Source organism: Brachionichthys hirsutus, chromosome 8, assembly GCF_040956055.1.
Source record: "Brachionichthys hirsutus isolate HB-005 chromosome 8, CSIRO-AGI_Bhir_v1, whole genome shotgun sequence".
In the NCBI taxonomy this organism is placed as follows: Eukaryota; Metazoa; Chordata; class Actinopteri; order Lophiiformes; family Brachionichthyidae; genus Brachionichthys; species Brachionichthys hirsutus.
Window position 1 is genome coordinate 12,247,345 of NC_090904.1, and position 10,186 is coordinate 12,257,530.

Below are 10,186 nucleotides of genomic sequence, written 5' to 3' on the forward strand. Positions count from 1 at the left end.
TTTGAATATAATATCAGGATCTCTTACAAATGACTCTAATGTGATCAGAGGTGATCAACTGGTTATAAAGCGTCTACATTGTGTGTGTCTGTGTGTGTGTCTGTGTGTGGGGGGGGGGGGGGGGGTCCGGATCTGGAGCGCAAGAAGAGACACCTGCTGGACAGGAACCCACAAACCACCACGTTGACCACAGACGCCTGAGCAGGGTCACGTGACCCAGTGTTGACCTCATGTGCCCCAATTGACAGTGGATTCAGTTAGAATAAGAAAACAAAAGGCGAAGTCAGCTTCGTGATCAAGCGACACTTTATTCACAATTACCATCAGCACCCAGGTCTATGGAAATATTTGCTAAAAAGAAAATGAATGAAGCTAATAAAGGCGGGTAGCTTAAACTCACATGGATATTACGCAGCTGTGTTGTTGCTCTGGCGCACAGTAAACGATACAGGCTAATCATTAAATGTACATTTCTTCACACTGAACACTTTAAGTGCTTTCCCGATGGAAATAAGGAGGACGGACAGACAAATTACGAGGAAGTTTGTGACGCTACGTTCATTTTGTCACCTCTAATCATAAATGACGTCTGCCTCTCCAGTATTATAAAAAATATTGTAAACATTTATATTAATTGCACAACATACATTCAAATACAGACTGTACTGTACAGCAAGGTTTACACTTCTTTCCGTACGGTTACGTCGTAGCACCCACGTGTATAGCAAGCTTAATAAAACTATCCGGATACTTTTCTACATTGTGGTGCTGACAATACAAAAGGAGTAAAAATGGAATAACGCATTCTGCCAGAGGTTTGAGTGGCTTTCATTGTGAGATTGTGGCTCTGTTCAAGCTGTGGATGACACTGGATGAGGTTGGTTCAAGGCCCTCATCGCAGAAAGGACATTCATCAGCATCGAGATCGACTATAATACAAAGGTTTATGGCGAACAGTTTGTTACCATTGGTCCATATCATGTGCAGTCACATTGGTGCAGACAAAGAAAAGAGAAAACGCCTTCCATGTTCGGGCGATTTGGCGAATCAGCATGTCCAAAGAGACCTAATGAGGCCTTAGCACGTCGTTGTGTAGCAGCAGAGGTGGCGTGCAACTCGTCAGGTTTCCACCAGGTCCCAAATGACACGAAAAAAGAAGTGATTAAAGCTGATGTTACGTACAAGCAGCGCTGCTAAACTGAATGGCTTGTGGCCAGCATACAGTGCCACCTGCTTCACAGCATGCTGATGATGCTAATAGTCCTGGTCGCTACGGGGTAACAGATGATGTGAATGAAGATCAAATGAGTGTGAAGGTAGAATTGACAATTGGAGAGTCTTTAAGCTTCCTTTGCATTCTCAGCATCTCCTCTCTGCCTCGGTGAGTCGACGGAGCAGCTCTCTCAAGAATTAAAACTCAGATTGGAGTAAAGCAGTGTCTCAGGCTACGGTCCGTCAAAGTGTGGTCAAGGTCCTCAAGGTTTTCCTGCGCTCTCCTCCTCCTCCTCCTCCTCCTCCTCCGTCGCTAGAGGAAGCCGATGCGGTGGATTGTGAGATGCAGGCGGTTAACCGACCCATCCTTCCCAAATCTGCCCTCTGCACGGGGAAACAAATACTGTGAGTCAAATGTGCCGCTCGAGGCGTTCGCTCTAAGCCGTGAGCTCCAGCTGTGGTCTGTTCCTACAACACGAAAAGTAAGAAATGACAATAACAGGACTGAGAATGATGTCACGCCTGCATTGCTTTAATGGATCTGACTGGGGGGGTGAGTCAATGGAAAAGAAGATGGTGCAGCTTTGCAATGCAGGTAAATGTACCGCACTGGAGAAAGTAATTAGAGTAAGGAAGGAAAGAAGGGGAGAGCATGCTGCTGGGTCAGCAGATCAAGTTGGGGAAGAAAAAAAAAATCTGGATGGAGATAAGAGGAGAGTTTGGCTGACTACAGAGGAACAGATGGATTATGACAAACTCACAGCGATTTGGAGGAAGGCCTCTTCACTTTTGGCCTCTTTCGACGATGAACCGGCCTGAAGCATGCACAGCACGTATACGCACGCAGGGCAAATGCATGTGCATGGAGACAAACACACAGGTATATACACACACAAACGCACGCACACACACACACGTTCGTGCATGCACGCACGCAAGCAGGCAGGGGCACACACACACACACACACACACACACACACAGCAGAGACAAGCAATTAGACGTTATTACAAGACGGGAACGGCAGGAGCTGAGAAGCAGGCTCGTGTTTTTGTCCCTCTCTGCCTTCTGCTTCTGCATGCTCAAAAGACTTTGACTGTGACAGAACGGGGGGGGATCAGTTGCAGCAGGTTATTTATTGTCTTTTAACTCCCCAGATGACTCGCTATGAGAAGAAACATAGCCAACAACCCACGAGGGAGGATGTAACCTCCAGGAGTACAGACTGTAACACGAATTCCATCTGCAGTGTTTGCTAAAATAATCAGCTGCTCCGTAATAGGAAGGATTAAATACCTGTATTCACTGAAGTAGTTGCGCTCTTTTCCTCCTGAAAGAAAGTGGAGGTAATATTAGCGTGAGCCTGGAATTAGCAGAGACGCTATAATCACTCATGTCTGCCTCAGGGACTCCTTACTCACCCTTCTCTAGGTTGCATTGCTTATGTCCTTTGCAGCCCCGCAAGTCCATAAGCTGTTGGTGCATTGAATTTAGAGCATTGCGTTCCAGTGTGCCGACGGCGTTTATCAACTACAAAAATAATAAGGAGGAAACCGTCAGCAAAGGGCGTTAGGAAACAGAGGACATGTCTGGATAACATTGGACAATGTGTGCCCCCCCACATGTTCAGTAATGAAATCTGAAACATCTGATCATTGTTATTGGCGAGTTATTTTTACATTTGTGTATCCAACAAATGCCATACCTGGTAAGGGTCAGTGTTGAGGTCAAAATACTCCAGAAAACCAGTAGCAAATTCACAGAACAGGAAGTTGTGCGTGTCATTGATGGTCCTCAGGCACCAGTAGGTGTTGTTGTTGGCACTGGTGCATGCACAGAATGGTCCCACTGGAGGGAGGGGGTGAGGAAGGGAGGGATGAGAACGGAAAACAAACAATATTACAGCAATTCTCAAATGTTTTTTATTTTCAACACACTTGCTGTGGAAAATATTAAACAGTTCCACAACTACAGTATGTACTGTGTACGCTTGTGTAATACGCTTACTTGTCCAGAAGGGGGCCGTCTGCCAGTGATGGTTGTCATGAGTGAAGCAGGTGAGGCCAGGCATGCTGCAGGTGTCGTTGTTTTGGAGCCTCTTGAGGAATTTACGTAATTTCTTTCTGCGCTTCTGGTCCTTCTGCAGCCACTGACTCTTTTCCACTGATGGAAGTCTGAAAAAGAAGAAACTCAATTCAATTGGACTTGCAAGAGGAATTATTTACTGTCGAGCGAAGTTCATGCTTACCTGAGTGAGTGCACGCGTCCCGTGTCGAGTCTGAAAACCTCTTCGCTCTTGAGGAAATAACTGCAGAGACAAGACAACCTCACTAGCAATGTTAAAGAATTAAACAGAAAATTCCGAGATCCACCTCAAACGTTTCAGTGTTCCCCCCCACACGTCACGGCGCACCCTCCCAACTGTTGTGTAAATACACGGAGCCGTTTATGAGCAATCCTCCCACCAGACAAACACGAGAACAATACCTCCCTGACTGAGGTACTTGGATCTACGCAGGTAAGAGTACACTTGTGAAACTCACCTGGGAGACTCGCACTGACATTCCTCTGGTCGCACTTTGGTCAGGTGACCTTTGACCTCACGGAGGTTTTTGATTTTGGTCTGCAAGGTTTCAATCTTAATACAGCAGGAGAAAAAAACGGACAATTAAAACACAACAAACGAGTCTCAAGCTTTGAAATGTGTTTCGTGGACTGGATTTAACAAGGAGAAGAATGGGGCCGTACCTCGTGCTCGATGTGCAGCTTGTGGTCCTTCCACGCTTGAAGAGACTGGTAAAGGCCTCCGTCACATTTCACTGTGTCATTCATAAGAATGGAGCATCTGAAGGATATAAAAACACAACGGCGCCACTAAAAACATGCCCATGCAGTCTAAACTCATCTAAATCATCTCCTTTATCAACAGACATCTGAGTTTAATGCAGACAATTGCAGCACCACCTGTAGGTGACTTTAAGAGCAGCAGGTGGCGTGAGTCGGTCGCCGGTGGGAGGTTTATATGCGACACCCATGCCGCTGAATTCTTCATTGTCCTCATTCGCCGTCCCTCCCATCCCGTCTCTGGTCCAGCTGCTGTTCCTGGACCACGGGGGCCGATAACCATCCTGAATGTCGACGGCGTACAGGTCTCCACCAAGCTCATACGACACAGAGCGGGCCCAGCGCCTCCGTGAGGTCATCTTGCTGGATCTCATCTCAGAATAAGACGAGACAGATGAAGCTGAAAGACGGAAATTTGTGCGACACTGAGGATCAACCTCTACCAGGATGTAGACGGGTGACAAACAAGCACATGACAATATAATCCTGATGACATCAATCAATATTTGACATAATTGGTGTCACATTTCATGAATGCTAATATTTGCTTCTTTCGTGCTCTTTCAAACCTTGTGTTTTCACTATTCACCACTTGAGGGCAGCAGAGACACATCATTGCATACATTTCAAGAGCTGGTCATTTTAGCCTGAGATAAACGGCTTGGTTTGGGATTTTTCTTTTTTCTTTTTTGGACTACTGCAAGGACATTTGAAAGTACTGTAAATCAAAAGTATTTATCGAAACAAACTCAGACGTATTAAAAAGCTGCTGGAATTGGAACAGAGTGAAGTGAAAAGAGCAACTTACTCTTCTTGGTGAGTAGCCTCTTCCTCTTTAGGGCTGATGTTTTGAGAGCCATGTTAGCGCAGTTACAGATGTTTGAGTTAACCGTTGGAGGCAGTTGAGAGGCGCTGCGGGCCATCAGGGCCTGCATCCGTGGGGCTAAGAGACTAGCCATGCCCTTGCACTTATACAGCCTCAGCTTGCCAGTCGGGTCCTCGACACACTGCCACTTCTGAAATGAGGTGGGGGGGGGGGGTAATTATGCTGGGTTTGTGCAATAGCATAGCAAGATTTTGAGGAAAAAGCTACCACTGGCTGAAAAATGTCTGTCATTTGATTTGTATTCTATGATTCCTGATATATACAAATACAATCGAACCGTTAACTTTGAGAGACTTCGATGTGACAGACAATCCCTGCATTATATATCCACGAAATCGTCAATCTTCAACCAAATTATCATCAAGATTGAGAACCCTCCCTCATGCTTCTCCTGAAACTTTAATAACCTCTCACGCTCATCTCCTGCAGGTCAGATACCTGTCCAGGTTGCTGACAGGGGGTCTGGTACTCCACTTTCTGGCACAGGTCCTTCACTCGCTGGTATTTTGGCAGGAAGTTCTCCTCCTGGGCCATTTCCTTCCCATCGGATCTCTTGTGAGGAGGCTTCCTGAAAGAACAAGGCAATAAAGAACCGAAGGTGCGATGTCACAGATAGCAAGCGCCTGGACTGAGAACATCGTCTGCAAAAGGTCAATCAATAAAACATACCCCCTCTCCACCAGGAAAGAGTCTCTCCATGTTTTACCCTTCCTGTTCAACTGAAACCTGGAAAATGATCAAAAAGAAACAAAAAATAATCCGTTAGGACGCTCTGGCATCTTCACTGATAGAACTGTTTTAAAATGCCATTCTTGTACGGCCCTGAGAGGAACATTGTTTTCATGTTTATTTTTGGATCGTATAATTAATTACAGCATGCCCGAGAAAAAGTCCAAGCAAATGAGTTTTTAAGAACCTCATCTGTAACATTTTAAATGTCACCCTTACAGCGCTGATAGTTAATGCAGGTGCTCACCTATTGACCGGCCTCTCCGTGTCCAGCAACTTGAGAATAGACTTGCCGTCCATTTCTGCAGGAATATCAACACCGGCCATGTCCAGCAGGGTTGGTGCCAAGTCGATGTTCAGGACTATTTGCGGATTTCTGCAGGGAAGCAAGAGGAGATATTTTTCATTCATATTTACTCACAGTGTATTTTGAACAGCATATAGATCGAGTGTAGTCTCGGCTTCACTCACATGGCACCTTGCTCTACGCTAGGTCCCCGTATATAGAAGGGAACACGGATATCAAATTCGTAGGGCATTGATTTGCCCTTGACCAGACCAAACTGGCCAATATGGTAGCCGTGGTCCGAGGTGTAAATGAGGTAAGTGTTGTCAAGTTCCCCCATCTCCGCCAACATGTTGTACACCTACAGAGCAGGACACAATTAACTTAGCAGTCACACAGTGTAGAAATACACACTTTATGTTCTCCTGTACCCGTTTCAAGGAAAAAAAGGGAAAGAACAATTTATCAAGTGTGTCACTGAATGCATTATATAGTCCCAGTCAGAACAAGAACAGATCTCTGAGGACTTGGGAAGTCAGATGAAGTGTGTGTGTGTGTGTGTGTGTGTGGGTGGTGTGTCTAAGTTTCTCTGTTTAAGCATATGCTGTGTCTGCATGCACGCCTGCTCACCCTCTCCATACTGTCATCCACAGACAGCAGGGTCTGCATCCTCCTGCGCTGCAGCATGTTGGTGAACTGCATGTGGACAGGTCTCATAGGTCCCGTATAGCGGAGGATCCAGTGTTTGTCCAGGTTGGGGGCGTAATTGTAGCTCGGCGTTCTGAAAGCGGCAAGACAGAAAAACAAACTAAAGCACCAAAAGAAAAAAGGTATTCTTTAATTCTTATTTCTGTTAAATCGCACAGAGAATAGCTCAAGACTCATTCCCTTATATGCAACTGTAACTCACCATGCATGTGGATTTGATGATTTATTGATCAAAAAATTACACTTTGCATTCCCAACAATATTTTCTGCTTATGTCTGCCAATATGTTTTATTCTCCTCCTTTCCAAAGTAGCAAGAAAATTGTTTATGCAAGTCTAACCCGGAGGCGAGGCGCTGCAATCGATAAGTCTGAACACAACGGGCACGGTTTGATCAATAATTAACTCCAAGCCATATGGAACTTTAATTATTTGAGAATAAACACCGCTAAATTGCTAATGAGATTGTAGAGAGAATATATTTAATGTTTAGAGTGAATCGATTTGACTCTTAAGACATGCCAATGTTAACGGTGTGGTCTGGAGTGGCAACTAATGTAGCGTGAAGATTTGTCTGCAAGGCGCCAAGGTAAGAAGAGCATTCATCAGCATGGGAATGCAGGACTTTTACTGCCTCTCCTTCATCATGTGGTTGATAAGGGCGCAGGGAGATGGACTGAGAAAAATAGCCAGAGAAGCGCTCTCACACCCCACGAGGGGGAATGGATTTATCGAGAAAGAGCAATTAAAAGTTTATACAGAGACACTGGGGTTGAATTTTCAGAATACTCTGTGTGTAAAGTCTGCGTGGCCCAGGTTAATGATGCTGGAGGGATTAGATGAAGCGGGAGGAAGGGTGTGAGGGGGTCGGAAGGAGGGGGAAGAAACTACAGTCTCATTACTGGCCTCGGATCAGTCTCTAGAGGCCGATAGCAGCTCTGCTGTTAGCTGCCAGCACTACAGTCGGTCAGAAGCATGGAGGGTCAGTAAGGCAAAGGCTGAAATGTGTGTGCGCGTCATTTAACATGCATCATTCACACCTCTCTTTGATCACGGTTGACAAAACGGTACAAATAAGTACGGCTCATCGCAGCGGTAGACCAACAACACGAGGCAGAGCGAATCACTGGCTGTGCACGGAGAGCGCTACGAAATGCAGCTGCCAGCAGCACACTGCAGGCAAAACAAGAAAAGATGGAGCTGAGATTCTGGGATTTGAGCGTGAACGTGTGAGCGACTCGTACGCAATCAAGTCACAGTGAATACGGAATGGACCAAGTTCACCAAACCAGAGCTCGCACGCGTCTTACATGTGCTGAGATGCGTTGAGGAAGGCCGAGCTGTACTGCGGGGCAGAGTCCTCCGGTCCGTGCGGAGCGACGTGGCTCAGGACCATCATGACGGGGCGATGGGGGTACATCCTCTTGGACACGCGGAAGTAGTTGATGCTGTTGTTGGTAATGACGTCTGTCAGGTAGTCCTGCGGAGCGAACACGCATCGTCTGTCAGGCAAGTTTGTCAGCGGGTGGAAATTCCATTTTTATTGAGTATTGAGTCATTTAAGGTCAACACAACTCAACGTCATCTGACAAAAAAAACCTTGTGTAACTTTAGCTTCCATATAGGCATTCATTCTAAGGGTAGATGTATTATCATCTCTCAGGTGGAAAGCAGACCTTTGGATAGTCACTGCTGTGTTTCTCTCGAACCCCGTTCCTGCAGAGGGTGTAGTTGTAGAAGCGCGAGTTCTTCACCAGTGCTACCCATTCCTTCCAGCCAGGGGGCACATAAGACCCGTTGTACTCATTGAGATACTTTCCGAAGAAGGCTGGGAGGGGGAACAGGCGAGCGGCGTGTTAATTTTCAAGCTCAACGCATCCGTACGTCTTTGACTCCATTTTGACTCGCGCTTGTCAGACTCGGGGCTCGGACCTGTCCTGTAGCCGGAGTTGTTGAGATGCACAGCGAAAGTGTGCGGCTCGTGGTTGGCCTGCCAGGAGGGTGAGGAACAGTTCTCGTTGTTGGTGTAGGTGTGGTGGTTGTGCACGTACTTCCCCGTCAGGATGGAGGAGCGGGACGGGCAGCACATGGGCGTGGTGGAGAAGGCGTTGGAGAAATGTGTGCCTCCCTTCTCCATGATGTGCCGAGTTTTGTTCATGGCCTGCATTGAGCCTGGGAGAAAAGCAAATGTGGAAGAGAGAAAGGGAGGAGGTTGTACAAAGGAGGGAGGAGGGTGAGAGACAACTCAGAGGCCGGGGATTGGAATGAAAGGGACGGATGAAGAGGAGAGATGAGTGAGAAATTTAGAAAAACAGAAGGAGTAAATAGTGAGAATTATAAATGTAGTAGGGAGAGAGCAAAAGCCATTACGAACACGGTGCTGGAAAACGAAGGAGTGGAAAGTAAAGCAGGGAACAGATCTTTTTGGTAAAGGGTCCCCCGTTTGGAATCTTGTGTAGTAAAAGCTTTTCAAGCTGATGGTGATTGTTGGGGGAAAACAGATGCTTGACCATAAATTCTTGCTTTTCAATAGGACTCCTCTCACAGGCGATCACAGGCGGACAAAGGATGTCACAGAGGCCATTATGCAGCCACTCCAGTCCCATACGCCACCGAAGAACTTAAGCGGGAAGGGAGATGGCCAGGGTCTGGCAAATAGACAATGGAAGCCATAGGCCGGCCTAATTTCATGCCAACAGAAAGAGGAGTTGGCAAGAGAAGCACATGACTTTGAGTGTGCCAGTTTGTTGTGGTGCCAAGAGGCAGCATTAGGCCGGCTCTCCCTCGCGGATACTGTTGGATACACATGGAGAGAGTACCGTACCAATGGGAAGTGGACACAAAGCTAACAGATGTGCCGACACACAGGAAAGGATTAATGGGGGCGAACGTCTTACCCAGTTCTATGTCCTGATCATCAGTGAGGATGAGGATGATATTGGGCCGAATGTTGCGAACGTGGCGGTCTCTCTGAAGGCGCGACCTGAGGCGGTAGCCGGACAGGTACCCAGAGCCTTGGGCCACAGTAAAGATTCCCACCAGGACAAGGAGGAGTAGAGGGAGAGGGGCTGAGAGCCCCCGCCCTGCCATCACGGTGCTCTGCCGTTCCCTCCCGAGGCCTTACTTTCATACACAGCAGTCTACAGCGCCCTGTCTCTGCCTGTAAGAAAGGACAGGTAAGAATAAAACACTGTAAAACAACAACAACAACAAAAAACAGTAGATGCAAGCCTCGCAAAGCCCTTCCAGGAATCCCTTCCACACAAATGCACCCGTTTGGGTTGATCTTAGCTCATTAATCAATCATTAATGATGCATTAGTGTGGTGTCAGTGACTGGGTGAAATGATCTCTGGTGATGAGCACATGGCTGCAAGGCTGGGGGCTAATGGGCCTGGGCCAAGGGCCAACGCAGAACTAACACCCCCCCCCCCCCCCCCCCTAAGGGGGTTGGGGTGGATATGAAGGATGTGGTGAGGTGTGGGGCGTAGAGGTGAAGGAGAGAGAGAAGAGGGGATGAGAGGA

At 47.1% G+C, this 10,186-nt stretch overlaps 1 protein-coding gene across 1 annotated transcript; it reads right to left on the minus strand.

The window, feature by feature from the left end:
• Positions 1-1,565: 1,565 nt before the first annotated feature.
• On the minus strand, positions 1,566-9,752 carry sulf2a (sulfatase 2a). The gene is made up of 21 exons (XM_068742213.1): positions 9,560-9,752; positions 8,595-8,834; positions 8,339-8,490; positions 7,973-8,142; positions 6,586-6,736; positions 6,141-6,316; positions 5,917-6,045; positions 5,610-5,666; positions 5,379-5,508; positions 4,863-5,070; positions 4,492-4,493; positions 4,175-4,428; positions 3,959-4,055; positions 3,754-3,848; positions 3,459-3,518; positions 3,218-3,399; positions 2,916-3,058; positions 2,632-2,740; positions 2,507-2,540; positions 1,974-2,027; positions 1,566-1,596 (listed from the first exon to the last, which is right to left on the minus strand). Exons 1-21 carry the CDS (start codon positions 9,750-9,752, stop codon positions 1,566-1,568), a joined length of 2,667 nt encoding a protein of 888 aa, XP_068598314.1.
• Positions 9,753-10,186: the final 434 nt, after the last annotated feature.

What these genes read in the sequence shown, in the direction of transcription:
- sulf2a (XM_068742213.1), bottom strand. Translation starts at nt 9,752, where the DNA reads ATGGCAGGGCGGGGGCTCTCAGCCCCTCTCCCTCTACTCCTCCTTGTC. An exon ending in ACGGAGAGGCCGGTCAATAG is followed by an intron (nt 5,667 to 5,916) that starts GTGAGCACCTGC and finishes ATCATTTTCCAG; the next exon opens with GTTTCAGTTGAACAGGAAGG. An exon ending in TCAACACTGACCCTTACCAG is followed by an intron (nt 2,741 to 2,915) that starts GTATGGCATTTG and finishes TTATTTTTGTAG; the next exon opens with TTGATAAACGCCGTCGGCAC.